The 17,552-nt window shown below is 45.7% G+C and overlaps 1 protein-coding gene across 1 annotated transcript; it reads left to right on the top strand.

The window, feature by feature from the left end:
* The first annotated feature begins 11,273 nt into the window (after positions 1-11,273).
* LOC109760175 (protein FAR1-RELATED SEQUENCE 5-like) lies at positions 11,274-14,262 on the top strand. Its single transcript, XM_045233592.2, has 6 exons — positions 11,274-11,637; positions 11,730-11,798; positions 11,896-12,021; positions 12,101-12,273; positions 12,328-13,078; positions 13,174-14,262. Exons 1-6 carry the CDS (start codon positions 11,494-11,496, stop codon positions 14,260-14,262), a joined length of 2,352 nt encoding a protein of 783 aa, XP_045089527.2. The 5' UTR covers positions 11,274-11,493.
* Positions 14,263-17,552: the final 3,290 nt, after the last annotated feature.

Genomic DNA, 17,552 nt, shown 5'->3' with positions numbered 1-17,552 from the left:
AAGAAAGAAGAAAGGAAGAAGAAGAAAGGAAGAAGAAGAAAGAGAGAAGAAGAAAGGAAGAAGAAGAAAGAAAGAAGAAGAAAGGAAAAAGGAAGAAGAAGAAAGGAAGAAGAAGAAAGAGGAAGAAGAAAGGAAGAAGAAGAAAGAAAGAAGAAAGAGGAAGAAGAAAGGAAGAAGAAGAAAAAAAGAATTTTTACTTAAAGAATCTTATTTTTTAATTCCTCCTCCTCTATGTCCCCTTAATCTTATTTTTTAATTCCTTTATACTTAAAGAATTTTTACTACATGCAGGAGTGACATATGGCGGACGATAGAACCGAGCCGCTTAGGGATCCGGAGGCTGAACGTTATTTAATGGGCATCATCAACAACGAGATTCCTTATGTGCCGGGCTCAGAATATGAGCAACAAGAGGATGTAGTCTCTTCTTTTCTGAACCTTGACGGTGGAACAGAGATTGTCGATGATCAAGAAGGTGAAGGAACGGACATTGTCGACGGAGGTCAACCGTCAACAACCGACGATCTCGAATTGCAAGTAGCAACCACCTCCGGCGAGGTATATATAAACATTGAGCCTCTCGTGATACAAACTTACTGAAATGTGAATACATATGTATTAACGCGCGCGACTCTCTTTCTTTTTTTAGCCCTCCGGATCGAGTACGACAAAGCGTGGCAAATCCAAGGCGATGAAAACAGGAGAAACATATGCCATTGAGTTTGTCAGTGAAACCGGCAAGCCCCTACAGCACACCTCAAAGTTTATCAACCAATGCGGAGTTGTTGTTAGAGACAACGTCCCGATCACCGTCCAGGAATGGAAGGAGCCAAAGAAGGCACGTCTTGGTTTCAGTTTTGTCGACAAGAGAACGAAAAAGGATTGCTGGAGAAAGCTTATGGAACATTTCATTCTACCTCCGGAATACAACAAAGTCGATGAATTCGGTAACGAGGTTCCGGGTGGACGTCAGAGGAGGAGGCTAGTTAAAGAGTTCGCTCTTCAGAAGATGGGCGAAGCATTCCGGAACTTCAAGAAAAATTTAACCCGTGACTATGTCAACAAGGGCAAGACTCCGGATTTCAATGGACAACATGAGAAACTGAAAGATGATTGGCCAGAATTTGTGAGGCAAAAGCAATCGGAGCATTTCAAGGAAATATCGAAAAAAAATAAGGATAATGCGAGTAAGAAAAAGTTCCATCATATTATGGGGCCAGGAGGATACCGCCTTTCGGAGCCTAGGTGGCAGAAGATGGAGGAGGACCTGAGGGTGCGAGGAGTCCCTCTAGGTACAGAGGGATGGGACCCAAGGGCCAAAAGCTGGTGGTACGGGCATGGGGGATCGCTAGACCCGGAGACAGGGGTGTGTGTTCACCGGCAGAGACAGTTTGCTCCCACCCAAGCCCTTATTGACGCAATGACCCAAGCTCAAGAGGGCTTGATCAAGTTCAACAGAGAGCAAGACGCACTGACAACAGCCCTCGGGAATGATGAACACGGAGGACGTGTACGAGGCAAAGGCAAAGTTCCGTGGAAAGTAGGGTTTTCCCAGGACAATGACCCGTACTGTTACAGAAGCCGTAAGAGAAAGACGGACCGGGATGCAGATCTTATGACGAAGTTTGCATCGGAACTCCATGAGTTGAAGCAGACCGTGCATGAACTAGTGAAAGAAAAATCGGCTGCAGGGCCGCATGAAGATCATGAAGCGGATCGCGGAAGCCAGTAGCGGAGAAGCAGCGTGGCTTCCACGGATGCCCCGCCTGGTGCTAGTGCACCGATGATCGAGATTCGTGCACCGGAGCCTCACTACCCCGTGGATGATGTAAAGGAGATGAAAGAATGTGATCTGCATTATCCCGTGGGGAACGTTTCCACGAAGGTAGCTAGCGGCAGTGCTTTACCCTGTACACCTGGAGCACTCCACCACAACAACCCCATTGCATATGGCTATGCTCGTGTCATGGTGGAAGACATAGTCCAAGGGTTTGAGGACCTGGAGATTGACAAACCTACACCCGAAGGGGAGAGAAGACTTGGAGATGTCAAGCGCCAGTTCATTCTATGGAAAAAGAAGTACATAGTGTTTCCAGGCGAGGCGCCAAGGCTAGCAAGTCCACCCCCCTCCGATGGTGGTGGTGGTGGTGGTGGCGGTGGTGGCGGTGGTGGTGGTCGTGGTGGTTCACCTACACCTCCTTCACGCCATTCGACGCCGTCCCCCGATCCACAACCTCCGGCGGGTACGACGCCCCCCAATCCTCCTCCGGCGGGTACGACGCCCCCCAATCCACCTCCGGCGAAGAAGCGGAAGCAGGCGGACAGCAAGGAAACCCGCTCCTGGACTATTAACCCGGACCCTTATGTACCTAAGACCACAAGGGTACCGGAGCCATCACTGAAGCCTCTCCTCCCAAGGCCTGGGGAACTTAGTGAAGCTGAAACCAAATTGGCCGCGTCTGCTGATTATGAGAAATGGAAGGCGGATATGAAGGCGAAAAAAGAGCCTGAGCCCAAGCAAGTATTCACTGAGAAGCAAAAGAAGTGGGCTAAGGATTTTTTGACGACACCGTCCCAAGCCAAGCTGAATATGCCTGACGACTATGGACATGAACTTCGTAGGCAAGCAAAAATATTGGAGGAGGAGAAAGAAGAAAGTAAAAAAAGCGGGAAACAAGTTGACCAGCTCGGGATGCAGAAGAAACAATCGATCCCCCCGCTCATAGTGAAAGCCGGTCCGGAAGAGGACCCCGAGATCATAGCAGCTGCGGCAGCACTTGGATTGACTGTAGCGAGTGCCATGAAACAAGCGTCCGAGATGGGTTTGACTCTTCGTGCCTTCTTAGGCCTTGAGGATGCGCCAGTATGTGAGATAGCATTACAATATGTGCGGAATGGGCCTCTCGTCGACCCTGCGCGGGAAAAGAGTCTACCACCACAAATGCGAAATCTGCTACGTTGGTACAAGCAATTCATAACATGGGCCGACAAAGAATATATTTATGCGGATGTTACAGATGAGCATCACACCAAACGGTACTCTGTAGAAGTTCATATGAGTGAATTGTTCCAGCTGTTCGATCTGCGTGACCTCGACAAATCTATGCTGAGTTGCTACGTTCTGTAAGTGATTTATTTCTACCTCATCTCGTTCTTCATTGCCTGCACTATATATATATATATATATATATATATATATATATATATATATATATTGTCCTAACTATATTGTTGCGTACGCTATTATGCAGATTGAAGATTTGGGAATGCAAAATAAGAAACATCCATGATGTTGGGTTCATTGACCCACATATCGTTAATGGACATGTGTTACAACATCACCCCGAAGACATGGAGAAAGACTTGTACAAGTTTCTTAGAAAGCATCAACTCAAAAGTCATATTCTATTTCCTTACCATTTTGGGTGAGTGTTTCTCTCTTGTGCCCATTCTCTTTTGTTTACTCCATGCATGGTATGTCTAATCGATGAGTTATGCATGACTGTGCATGTAACGTGTCCGCAGGTTCCACTGGATTCTGCTAAATATTGAACTTCACACCTCCAGAGTTCTAATCATGGACTCTATGGATTCGGATCCAAAGCGTTGGGCCGACATGAGAAAAATGCTGCAAAAGTAATTATTTTCAATCATTTGAGCTCTATATCGATCGGTCTCTTTCGTTCATTTCCTAATATCAAGTAACTAATAACTCCCTTGTTCATTTAATTTTCTTTGCCCTGTAGGGTTTGGAGACGGTTCTCAGAAGAAATTGTCGGTGAATTCAAACATGAGCTAGATTTCAGAAGGTTAGTTAATGTGGATAAGCAGCCACCGGGGACCAATCTATGTGGATACTATGTTTGTGAGAACATCCGGAGACACACCTCTGAGCGGAAGGCATCGGATAGCGTGCGGAACGCGACGGATAACTTGCGGAGGAGGCTTAGTCCAGAAGCTCGCTTCCGACCAATTCAAGAAGAATTAGCAGGATTTTTCATGAGGGAAGTCATCAATCCTAAAGGAGAACACTATACCGAGGACGAAGAAATTTATATGCATACCCGAGATTGAAACTTGTACGAAGTTGTATATGGTCATCCATCCTAATTGTGTATGGAAACTTGTTCGAAGTTGTATATGGTCACCCGAGATTGAATATATATTATATATTCCTCTTGAATTCTTCTTGTTTGAAATTTCATATGCATGTATATAGTAGCGTAGAATATGTGTACTGAAACTTTATCAAAATTAAAATAAAACACAAAATATAATATAAAAGAAATAAAACACTCCAAACTAAAAAGAAACCAGGTTTAGGGGGGCTAAAACCCTAAACCTGCGGAGGAGCCCTTTAGTCCCGGTTGGCCACGAGAACCGGGACTAAAGGTCCTCCGCCCCGACAGACCACGGGCGCCCACGTGGACGGGCCTTTAGTCCCGGTCAGCCACAAGAACCGGGACTAAAGCCTTTAGTCGCGGTCCGTAAGAGGCGCGACTAAAGGTGGGGGGTCTTTAGTCGCGCATATTTAGTCCCGGTTGCACAGCCGGGACTAAAGGCTGTTGCGAACCGGGACTAAAGGGCTTTCTTCTACCAGTGAACTATTGATATCTCGAGAAAGAGGAGAGATAAGGTGAGCAGTGTCAAGATGGGTAAAGCGTCTCAACTCTCCTGGTGGAGAGCCCGCATATTATATATTCATAGGATGGGGCATATCCCATAAATGCATACACTTGATTGTTACAATTGTGCATAGCATGTTGAGAGTAAGAAAGATACACGGAGGTTTATAAGAGAGTTAAAGAAGAGAGTTACAGGCATCAACTTCTAATAAACCATGTACGTTTAGTCTTGATCTTTAACTAGACATCCATAACATCCGCCATAAGATATCCATAACGGCTGCCATAATATATCTTTAACACCGTCCCTTAATCTGAACTTCCCAAGTTAAGATTACGCTTGAATTCCTCAAAAGGTCGTGTGGCCAATGCTTTTGTAAAACCATCTGCAACTTGATCCTTTGAATGAACAAACCGAATCAGCAACTCCTTATTAAGCCTGGTGTGGATTCTGTGCTGTAGCGCTCTGATCCCGGAGCGGATCGCGCCTGCGCTGACACCGCCGTTCCCGAGGCAGATTCGGGAGCAACCCTGTCACGTAGCAGGGGACACATGAAATATGGGCCATTTTGGCCATTTTCTTCACCATTTGACGCCAAATTGTTTTCTATTGCTTCACCACTTGAGCCTGCGTCATCACAAATCTCATTTGCACGGTTAGAAGAGTTAGTCAAGTGGTCAGTACAATTGCCATTCCCTTGATGAAAACAGACAAATGAGGTGGTAGTAGAAGGATTTCTTGGCGAAGTAGGGCACCGGCATTAGGACGTAGATGAGCAAAAGGGAAGACAGTTTCATCAAAGACCACATCACGAGAAATATATACTCGACCTGTAGGAACACCAAGGCACTTGACACTTTTGTGTTGCGCACTATAACCCAAGAAAACACATTGTTTGAGTGAAACATGAGTTTGCGAGTATTGTGACGAAGGTTTGGCCAACAAGCGCATCCAAAGACACGAAGAGAGTTATAGTTTGGTCGAGTATGAAGGAGTCGTTGCATGGGTATTCCATTGTTGATGACACGACTGGGTAGCATATTGATGAGATGAACTGCAGTAAGAAATGCCTCATCCCAAAGTTTGAGAGGCATGGAGGCACTGGCTAGGAGAGCAAGTCCTACCTCAACTATATGCCTATGTTTGCGCTCGGCAGATCCGTTTTGTTGGTGAGCATGAGGGCATGAAACATGATGCAAAACACCCAACTTTTGGAAAAACGAGTTTAACTTCTCGTATTCACCACCCTAATCAGATTGGACAACAAGGATTTTAGTGTCAAATTGGTGTTCAACAAGTGCTTGAAAATTATGAACAACTTGAAAAACGTCAGAACATTTTTTAAGAAGGTAGATCCAAGTGAATTTACTGTAGACATCTATGAAACTAACATAGTAAGTATGTCAACCAACGGAAGAAGGAGCTGGACCCCATACATCAGAAAAAACAAGTTGCAATGGCTTGGTAGAAATATTAGTGGAAACATGATATGGTAATTGATGAGCTTTCGCTTTTTGACAAGAATCACAAATAGTTTCAAGACTACGCTCACCAACACATGGGAGCTGATTATTTCGAAGCACTTGTTGAACAATAACAAAAGAAGGATGTCCTAGCCGCGAATGCCACCTTTCCGATGAAATTTTGATGACACCACACACTTGTTTATTGAAGCTTCTAAACTGAGGAATCAAAGGGTAGAGCCCATGCACACATCTACCATGGTAGAGAATTTTCCTCGTGGCCTGATCACGAATCAAAAAGAAGTAGAGGTGAAACTCAAGAAAAACTTTGTTATCTATGGCAATACGATGAACAGAAAGAAGATTTTTCTCAGTTTGTGGGACATTTAAGATATTTCTAAGATGAATATTCCGATGAGGGGTATTGACAATTGCATGACTAACATGATCTATCCTCATACCTTCACCGTCTGCGTTGTCGACTTGATCATGGCCACGGTACTTCTCACTCATGGTCACCTTTTCAAGCTCATTGGTGATGTGATTTGTGGCTCCAGAGCTAACGTACCAATTGGTATCAACTCCATAAGATGTATCTGCAGCTGCTGCAACTTTCTTGCGTTGGGAATTGTTCTAGGCATAGCGCCAATCACAATCCTTTGCAATGTGGTTATTTTTTTTGCAAATTCGACATTTATTTTCATACTCATCATAACCTTGAAACGGACGACCCCTATTGTTGTTATAGGAGGGGCGCCGGTTATTACCGGAGTAGTAGTTGTTGCTGTTGTGGTAGTGGCCGCCGCCACCACCGCCGCCGCCGCCACCAGTGTTGTAATTGCGGTTGCCGCCGGTGTTGTAGTTGTTGCCACTGTTGTTACCACCATAGCCACCGCCACGACCACCACCCTTGCGGTAGCCCTTGGGAGACCCGCCACGGCCTCTGGCAGCGAGATTGGCAGAGGATTTGAAGGCACCTGCCCCCGTTCCTTGGAACATCTCGACTCATTGGTCGAAATTTGAGACCATGCCGAAGAGATCATCCACGGTTAGGGGCTCCACGCGGACATCCAACACCGAGATGAGGGGCTGATAATCCATATCCAGCCCCCCGATGATGAAGGAGAGAAGCTCCTCGTCCTTGATGGGTTTGCCAGCTGCAGCGAGCTCATCAGAGAGGGCTCGCATCTGACCGAAGTAAGTAGATGCACTCTGTGAGCCTTTTTGGGCGTCTGAGAGGGCAATGCGGCAATTGCTGGCGCGGGAGAGGGATTGGGCGGCGAACATGTTAGCGAGTGCTGAATAGACCGCGTGGGATTTTTCTAGGGATGCAACCTGAACAAGAACTTCCTTAGAGAGGTTCCGGAAGAGATAGGCCACGATCTGTTGGTCCTGGATGAGCCAGGGGTCGTAGGCGGGGTTGGAAACGATCTCTTCTTTCCCATCGGAGTTCTTGGTCATGATGGTCTTTGTGGGTTCGACTGTGGATTGATCGATGTACTCATATAGCCCAGCCCCCATGATTCGGGAATGAGCTTGGGCTTTCCAGAGGACATAGTTGGTTCGGTTGAGAGGCTCGGATGTGGTGTAATTGAGGCCAAGGGGAGAAACTTGGGTGGAGGAGGACATGGCGGCTCAAGGTGGAAGATGCAGGCTGCGGTGGTGAGGGGTTTGCTAGATGCGATGGAAGAAGGAGGCTCTGTATACCATGTCAAGATGGGTAAATCGTCTCAACTCTTCTGGTGGAGAGCCCGCATATTATGTATTCATATGATGGGGCTTATCCCATAAATGCATACACTTGATTGTTACAATTGTGCATAGCACGTTGAGAGTAAGAGAGATACACGGAGGTTTACAAGAGAGTTAAAGAAGAGAGTTATAGGCATCAACTTCTAATAAACCATGTACGTTTAATCTTGATCTTTAACTAGACATCCATAACATCCGCCATAAGATATCCATAACAGCCGCCATAATATATCTTTAACAAGGAGGAGTGGGGTGTGGTTGTGATTTGTGGTTGGACTGAGCGGAGGCATGGGGATGGACGACGCCGGCAGCGGCCACCATGCCAGATTGTTTCAGAGACTTACTTTTTTAATTGCCCAACAATGAAGTTATGGGAGATAAGGATGAACGAGGGAAGGCCTTATCTGCAAATATGGAGAGAGGTGTGTGTATCTTTTTTGCAAAATTGCCATAGTTTGCTTTCTATCCATCAGATATAGATCGGGTGGTCTACATTGCAAGATGGCAGTCACACCAACTCGTTTTTTATAAGAGTAGAGATAGTAGGCTCTATAAACCTTCTCCTAAACGTCGCCCAAAAAATACTGGGTATCATAAACTTTTTGTCAATATACAAGTTGGTAATATTGTAATATCGCAACATTGTTCAGCGGAGTAACAGTTGACAACTTCTAAAATTCTTCTGTAGCATCAATACAGACAAAGAATTGATATAACAAGTTTTAGCTGAAGCAAGGAAGGGTTTCTTTTCCCCTCCCCTTGCTAAAGTCCCAGGAGAGGCGGAAAAGAGGATGACACCGTCTTCACCCCGTGTCCACCGGCGAGGCCGCGGGTTACCTTCCCCTCGGCCGCTTCCGCGGCGGGAGGTGGGGGAAACCCCGATCCTCTGCTTTGACGTGTATATAGGGCGTGGAGTATGGTTCTGGCCGGCAGCGCTGTGGAGGTGGCGGTGCTGCCGGAGTGGAGTAGGGTGTCGCGGTGCTTCTTCCCCTTCCGTGGCGGCAGGGGAGGTGATGGTGTGGTTGCTCCGATCTGCTGCTCCTTCATCGTGCGGGCCTGCCATATAGCCGAAGCTGAAGACTTCCCTCCACGGTCTACAACATCATGCCGGCTCTGGGTGAGTTCGGTGACGCCGAAGCGGAGGCGCGTTCTCAGCTCACGTTGTTGGATGCAGTAGTTTGGTTCCTCATGGATCTGAATGTATTTTCGTTGTTTTTTGGGGTGTGTTGTACTTCTGAACCAGCTAATAGATCTGAGGGACCTTTCTGCATAAAAAAGTTTTAGTTGACAAAAGAACACTTGTTGACTACAAGGGTGTATTTCCTTTAGGCTTTGTTCGGTTACACACTGTCCCAAGGGGACTGAAGGGGATTTAGGGGGAATTTTACTCGTAGAGAATTTGATCCTTGCAATCCGTGGTCACCGAACGCGGCCTTACTGTCAAGCGCGCACGTTTGTCAATCAGTCCGGGGAGCAGAGATGCCTCACCATGTTTCTATTGATGCTGCTCACTCTCAAGGTACTGACCGAGTGTGGTTATTAACCGAGCTCGATTTACTATGATTTATGCATGGAAAGCGGGACGGGGCCCTTGCCCCCGCCCCGCACTCACCCGTCCCCTCCTCTACGTATTGTTGTATTTTAAAATAACAATATAATAGGCTCTATAGACCTGTCTCGTGAAGTATGGCGCAGACAGTGGAAAGAAAGCAATAGCGTTGCTAAAACCACCTTACAGTTTTGGGTTGTTTCATGGATATACAAATGCCAGAAATGGATGGGTAACTCTTTAAATGGCTGCTCACAATTTCTTTTGAGTATTAATCTGCCAGTCAACTATAGATTTTTATCATGCATATTTTTTCAGGTTTGAAGCCACTAGAAGGATCAGAATGATGGAAAGAGAGCTAAACGAGTGGATAGAACGCGGCGTCACCAGAATGTGCTAAAGTTCGGACGTGGCGAACTCCGGTATTGGCCATGACAACAGATGTTATCCAGGCAACATATGAGCACTGCTTGAAATGAGACTCGAGTGAACAGTAAGCTTTGAAAAAAATTAAGTAAAATTGGAAATATTCTGATTTTTTTGGGTAAGAAACATTGATGTTTTTCTTACGCGCGTGCAAATTTTCACGATGGAAGTACATTCATGGAGATGTAGGTAAACAAAAATTGATGCCCAAAAAGTACCTTTATGCCGCCTGCACGTAGGTACACTCACGCGTAATGGGACAAGTAGCTCGCTAGCCCATTCCTGGGTTTGCAACTCGCCATCAAACAGCTAACAAGAGCTCAATGGCAACCTATGCTGGACGCTGCTAAGCACTTCATCCCAGCGTGGCAGAAGGGTCTTATTTAGAAACCTGGACGACTCATTTTGGTCAAATCTGTGATTGCGGCAAAACCCATTCACCACTTCATGGTCATGGATGCTCCGAACTGGGTGTTTGAGCAACTCGACCAACGGATGCTAGCTTTTTTCTGGGCAGGGAAAGACAAAGTGAACGGAGGTCAATGCTTTGTGGCGTGGAACACCATCTGCAGGCCGACATGTTTTGGTGGTCTGGGCATACCGAATCTGCAGCTACATGCACTATCTCTCAGGGTGAGGTGGGAGTGGCTCCGTAGGATGGACCCGGCAAGGCCATGGCAGGGAATCAAGATGGTTGAAGACAGAGGCTTGCTCCGGTGCACCCCCTAACTCAATTTCCTAGGGGTATTCTTGACCCCCGCCATTTATTTTTTCTCCGGCCCGCCGCTGCCCATATCCAAGCCCCGTAGCCCATATCCAAGCCCCGTATAACCCGTATGACCCATACGTATGTATACGGTGACATCCCGAAAAAAAGGATGACACGACCCCACGACCAGGTAGGACCTGCCGACGGCCGATCCATCAATCACGCAGCTCAATCAATCACGCAGATCCTCCATCATTCTGGTGAGTTTCTGTAGGAATATCGGCGGCAGCGATCTTATCGCCGGCGATCTCGTCCGAGAGCGCGCGCGGCACCGTCGTCAACCTCCAGCGCTCGCAGGTACCGCATCCCGTTTCCCCACGTTTGTCTCGCTCGCGGCAGCATCAAACGAACTGCCGCTGTTTTCGTCGTAGTGGTTAACCTAGCGGGGCGGGCAACCTAGCTTTCTGGCGATCCAGGCCATCGCAGATCTTGTTCTGGTAGTGCTGCTCGTCGTGATATACACAGTGATCACGCGGGCTAAAGTGGGTTTCTTCTTTCTAGGGTTAACCTAGCATCGGTTGCCGTCGGTTGTGTGCACGACGGCTCCGTTATTTGATGCGGCGGCTTACCTAGGTATCCAGCGATCCAAAATAATCACGACTGGTGCCGTGGGCTAGGAATCCGGCGGCGCATGTTATCACGTGTAGCGCTGCTTCCCGTGATCCAAAGTGATCACGTACTGGATTCGTGGGACGTACCTTAACGCCGCTTGGTGTGGAGAGGGGGGAGGATCCATGGCCGATCAGAGGTCGTTGGCGTCGGTTGTGTGCACGATCTGAACGCCCTCGGTTGGGGCGCTCTCCGGTTGGTGTAGTTTATTTAACATCCGTGATCGTGCGCTAGGTGTTGTATATGTCAGCATTGATAATGTTTGCACATGTGATGATACATATTAATTGTTGTAGGAAATGGCGGACGATGAGTTAACTGATATGATGTATGACATGGAGTTTGGAGAACTGATGAAAGACTGGATAGAAGATTGGTCAGATGATGAAAATTCAGATCGTGGAGATAGGTCAGAGAATGGGAACGTATTGGAAGATCTTAATGTGAGTGTCATTATCATGTTGTAATTTTTTGGTGGCATCCGACAATATTATATTTTGAAAATTTATAGATGGATGAACATGATGATGGTCAGGAAAACAATGAGCATGATGATGGTGAGGAAAACAACTCGGAGATCTCGAATGAAGATTACATTAGTCAGGTATGGAAGTGGAATTTTTTGTTGGCATGCATGCAAATTGAATTAATCCTGGAATATTATATGATAAGTACTTATGTATTTGTGTTATATTTTTTAGCTCATTTCCGAATGTCATAATGCGTACGACTATTACGGTGAATCCGACGCGGAGACAGGCCTTGTTGTCGAATCAGTAGCTGCATCTGATTCTGGGGAGTCGCAATCGTCGGTCATCATGAGTGAGGTATGTATGTAATCAATGTTGTAAGGAAGTAATGTATACCATAAAAAACTGTTTTCATGGCTATGTTATGATTGTATAGGTGACAGAAGTTGAGGGGAAAAAGAATGTCCAAGATACTGCTAGTGCAGATGATAAGAGGGATATGTTCATGCAGATAATACAAATGACTTTTACGTCTCGCGAGGCTGCGTATGATTTCTACAACAGCTATGCTAGAGATAATGGTTTCAGCATTAGAAAGAATAGGGTCAGGTATAGCAAAACCGAGTCACGTCATATGCGTTATAGGCGGTTTGTTTGTTCCAGACAAGGAAAACGTGACAGCAGGTTGCTAACCGAGGAAGGACACAACCGTAGGCTCAGACCCGAGACACGCTGCCACTGCGAAGCGCACCTGACCGTGAAGCTTGACCAAAAGCATGGGGTTTGGTATGTTGATAGTTTTGAGGACAAGCATAGCCATATCTTGGCAGGACCGGACAAGGTACCTTTTCTTTGGTCCCACAGAAAAATCAAAGAGTACCAGAGAGCTGAGATACTGTCCATGGGAGCTGCAGGGATTAGAATTCACGACATGATGGATACCTTCATCAGCAAACATGTATGGTATGGCGGTGTTGGTTTTACCAGGCGTGAAATATACAACCTTTGCGCCAGGGAGAAGAGGAAGCTGCTTTCAAAAGGTGATGCTGCCACAGTCATAGGCATCATGGTCAGTAGGAAACAGAGGGATCCTAGCTTCTTTTTCGAGTACAAGCTAGACAAGGAAGGACATATGAATAGGATGTTCTGGTGTGACTCGCAGTCTCGTCATGACTATGAGGACTTCGGCGACGTGCTTGTATTTGACAGCACGTACAAGATGAACCGGTATGGTATGCCATTCATACCCTTTGTTGGTCTTAACAATCACCGGAAGACCACTGTTTTTGCTTGTGCCATAGTTTCGGACGAGACCGAAGAGACATATGTGTGGCTGCTGGAGACTTTTTTGAGGTCCATGTGTCAAAAGATGCCTATGAGTGTTATCACGGATGCCGACGCTGCGATGATCAAGGCAATTCGCCAAGTCTTGCCAGACGTGTGGCACCGTATATGTACGTGGCATATAGAAAAAATATGAAGATTCACCTCAGTCACAAGTCCTTGAAGGAGTTCCGAACTCTTCTGTACTACAGCACGTCCACGGCCACGTTTGAGGAGAGATGGCACGCGTTTTCCAAAAGATGGCAGTCGGAAAAAACAGTAAGATGGTTGAGACGGATGTATAAGAAGAGGAGACTGTGGGCCGCGGCTTATCTGACAGAGGGTTTTTGGCTTGGCATGAAAAGCAACCAGAGGAGTGAAAGTCTAAACTCATGCCTTCACCTCCACCTAGACGGTGAAATGACCCTGGTGGATATGATTTTGCACTATGAGAACGCCGTTGTACGTATCCGTGAGAATGAGGCACGAGATGATTGCACGGCCTCACAGAGTTTACCGGTGCCAGTTACTAGCTCGAGGGAACTTGAGATAGCTGCTTCTCACGTATTCACTCCAGCAAACTTCTATATGTTGCAAGCTGATCTTAGGAAAATTGGTGGCATGGAGATTGTAGAAATAAAGCTCGGAGACGGATCACAGCAGTACATCGTGGCCTGGAAGAATAACCGGCAGAGCCGTTTTTGGGTGGAGTACACTCCAGTAAATTCCGCAGAAACTATAAGGTGCAGCTGCAGAAGAATGATTCGAAAGGGTCTACCTTGCAAGCACATATTCCATGTACTGAAGTACTTGAATATATCTGAAATACCAAAGTGTTTAGTTCTTGTGCGGTTCACGAAAGACGCAAGGTTGGGACTGCCCGCCAGGTGCACAAGCGATCTGTTGGGATTTGGATGGACTGGAGCAGCTGAAAGAATGAAATATAGCCAGGTCAGTGTGTTGGCTTCAGAAGCTATGCATGCAGCATGCAAACACCCAACTTTGTGGGATCAGTTACAGGAGAGTTTGAAGACCGTGATAGCTAAGAGCCATGAGTATGATCAGCTAAAGGAAAATTTGAGTAAGAAAACGGCTGATCTTAGTACTTGTGCAATTGAATATGTAGATGATGGTGAAGGCAACATAGTTGAAGTTCATGATCCTATTAAAGTATCAACGAAAGGTGCAACTAAGGTAGATGAGAACCGCCCTATGTCGAAAAATGGTAGGCCACTTTCGTACGACGAGATCAGAATCGCGCATGCAAACTGCTAGGGCACACTAAACGCAGCAAGAAATGCAAACTAAATAACGCAGCAAGAAATGCAAACTAAATAAGAAGTAAGTTTTTGTATGCATTGTAGGTTATAATTGTTTTTAACTTGTCATTCATTAACTTTTCCTGTTATCGTGTGCAGAAGCGTGGTGGGCGAAGAAGAGTAGAACAGTTGCTAAAGTTATGTTAGGATGAATCCAGTGATCTAATAGTGAGGTGTTTACAATGTGTTACTGCATACATGATACATGATATATACTATTGCAAGAGGCCAGTACCTTGAGATAGTGCTTGTAGCATATATGGACTAAATAGGAGGCGGTCACTAGGGACTTTAATCATGGAAAATGGATAGCATTTTAGCCATTGTAATGATGGCATCTTTTGTGTTGTCCACTGTAGTTATATTATATTAGAAAACTAGACGATACCTGGCATGTTGTTGCGGGAATGTTTTGCAATATATTCATAGAGAAATGGTTATGTGTAACATGTATATGTTGTTGCGGGAATATTTTGTTTGCATGTTGTGGTGGACCTTTCTTCATACATGTTGAATGACGAGGTGGCAAACTTGCATGTTAAGAGAAATAGGTTAGTGGTGGCTAGTTGTTTAGATATAGAAGATGTAATTATGTGTGGTAATAATTAAAAAAAATTCACTCCTTTGGTTCACCACCATTTAGATATAGAAGATACCAGCTCACTTTGGTCTATAGTATAGACTTCGTACCAAAAACCCACCATTTTCCCCTTATAAAGAAAAGAAAAACCCACCATTTTATGGCTTGTAGTGTAACTCGGGCCGCTTGTCGCGATGACGTGGAGGGGGGGTGACGGATGCCGTAAGACGGCGCGACACACGGCCGCTCCCGTTGCCGAGCCCATTTAACCATTTTTATTTTGATTACAGCCCGTTTAAATGGGCCACGCTGGCCACCTGGTCGGGGCGGTTCTTCCCTCGTGATCTCCACGCGCGTTCTATCTATCCACTGCAACCGCCGCTGCCGCTGCCGCCACCGATCCACGTCTTGCCGCCGGTCACGTTATGCCATGGTTTCATGGAGCGACGAGTCGAGCTCTTCTTCGGATGGCGAATCCGTGACTAGCCTGCAGGTACGCTCCTACTATATAATCTCCAAATAGTGCTAGGCTTAGGTTTAGGGTTCTTCATTTCCGGTATTTAACGCAGGGCGTTGATTTGTGCATTATCTCTGTTATTTCGTTTAGCTTCCTACGACTATCCCTTGCTATGAATGGAGTGGCATTGCTCACGATCTGTCTTCTCGTTGTCTGCATCGAGAACCTTGCGTCAGGCTAGTTGCTTTTGATTCCTTGGACACTGGCAGACGTTTTCTTGCCTGTGGTCAGAAGGTATGTTGTTCCGTACTGTAAATATATGTTTAAATTACCTCGTGCTCGATTTACTTCGCGGTAATCCATTGTTCTGCCCAAAATTGCATACAATTTCAATTAATTTGTGCATTTACAAAGTCCGTATTTATGTTGTTTTTTTACGGTCTAATATTTGTTTTAGCACATAATAGCATATACTTGTAGTTAATTGATCCATATATATATATATATATATATGTATATCATTGCATGCTACATTTTGTGTTTATATGATTGAGACCATATTTTTAGTGCATTGCATGTAATTGTATTGCATTTGTGCATATATGATTGAGACCATATTTTTTCAAACTGTAGGAAGAAGTGAAATGTAACTATGTGGATGGGTAGACCCGGAGTGGTCAGTGGCTACGAAGTTCTGCCTGAGAGAACTATGGAGCATGTATGACGAGAAGCTGAGACAGAATATTAAGAATGCCGAAGAAAAATGCATGTTAATTGGAGAAAAGAGGAGGATGGAGGAAGAGCTGAGATTTTTCAAAATGGACTTTGCTAAACTGGTGGCTGATAAGGAGGATGCTCTCACGCAGTTGGGCAATGCAAGATTGTCACTTAGCGATCTCAAAGAGGAGCTGGAGAAGAATAAGATGGCAGACCATGGTTGTGCCAATCTACATCAGGTCCTGAGGGCAAAGGCTGAGAAAGACCGGGACCGGGTGGTGCTAGAGAGAGACCAAGTGATGAGAGAGAGGGACCAGCTGAAGCAAGAGAAGAAAAAACTTGAGTATATTATTGCAGATTTTCTCAAACAGAAACATGGGTATGTTGATAAGATCAAGAAGCTGAAGGAGATTTGTGATGAATTTTAAGTATGTTTTGTGGTTTATTGTTGAACAGAATGATCAAGTCCTATCTGCATTGTGGCCAGTTCATTTGTGTAAGGTCTAAGTATATTATATTAACCAATAAATTATATCACTTTCGAAATAGTTTGCCCTTGTTTGACCTGCATCCTAATGCGGGTTCTTGGCTAAGCACTGAAATTATTTTGCTTCCACCGGAGCTCTAAATCGTACTGATCAAGGGGGCAAAATAGTAGTTGATCATGTGATTGATGGTGCTACTGATCCTGATCTTCATGATGCAGAAAAGGAAAAGGCTAACAAAAATGCAGCAAAAAAACTGTGCAACGAGATTTGAAGCAACACATAACGCCAAGGGAGTCTGGCGCAAGACACGAGGAAGATCCACATGCGGACGCCGATCCCGAGAGATCCAGCGGCAATCATGCGCACGGGATCCCAGGCGGATCTGCCTACCCACCAATCGCAGGATCCACGGGTGGCCCGTCTGCGTCCGACACACGGGCTGTCTCCACCGAGCGGTCGGGCGGGACCGGACCTGGCGCGTCCCCCCGCGCGAACTGGCGCTCGTCGACTGGGTCGCCCGCGCTGGGACCGAATCTGTCGTTGTCTCGGGCGCGGGATCCCACACCGGATGGCACGACAGCCGAGGTTGATTCTCAGCCAAACAAAAAGGAATTTATCAAAAAAAATTCTTATTGTTGAATAATGCCAAATCAAATCAAAAAAATATGCAAAAGTAAAAAAGAAATGAATTACTCTTCCATGACAGAAAAGAATGAACACAGCAGCAAAAAACATTAAGGTAGAACAAATGAAGGGAAACAAAAATTTATTGGTACGAAACGTATAGTCTGACTGCATTACACATACACAAGTATGCGTGAGCGACCAAAAATCCACACAAAATCCATGGTATCGTGCTTATTACATGAATGATAGAAAATCAAAGTTGTCCATGCCGAGAAACGTGCTTCCGGACTTAAAACAAACGACTAAAACTAGAATCTTGAATCATGTATGATGTCTTCACGCCTTGTTTTTCTTTGCGATGTCGCGGATTTTGTTCT

This window comes from Aegilops tauschii, chromosome 2 (assembly GCF_002575655.3).
Source record: "Aegilops tauschii subsp. strangulata cultivar AL8/78 chromosome 2, Aet v6.0, whole genome shotgun sequence".
NCBI classification, from domain to species: domain Eukaryota; kingdom Viridiplantae; phylum Streptophyta; class Magnoliopsida; order Poales; family Poaceae; genus Aegilops; species Aegilops tauschii.
The sequence above is the reverse complement of the archived record's forward strand: the minus strand, read 5'-3'. Positions and strand labels throughout refer to the sequence as shown.

Coding starts and splice junctions, on each gene's coding strand:
- LOC109760175 (XM_045233592.2), top strand. CDS start 11,494: ATGGCGGACGATGAGTTAACTGATATGATGTATGACATGGAGTTTGGA. Junction 11,799..11,895: donor ATGAAGATTACATTAGTCAG/GTATGGAAGTGG, acceptor TATATTTTTTAG/CTCATTTCCGAATGTCATAA. Junction 12,022..12,100: donor CGTCGGTCATCATGAGTGAG/GTATGTATGTAA, acceptor ATGATTGTATAG/GTGACAGAAGTTGAGGGGAA.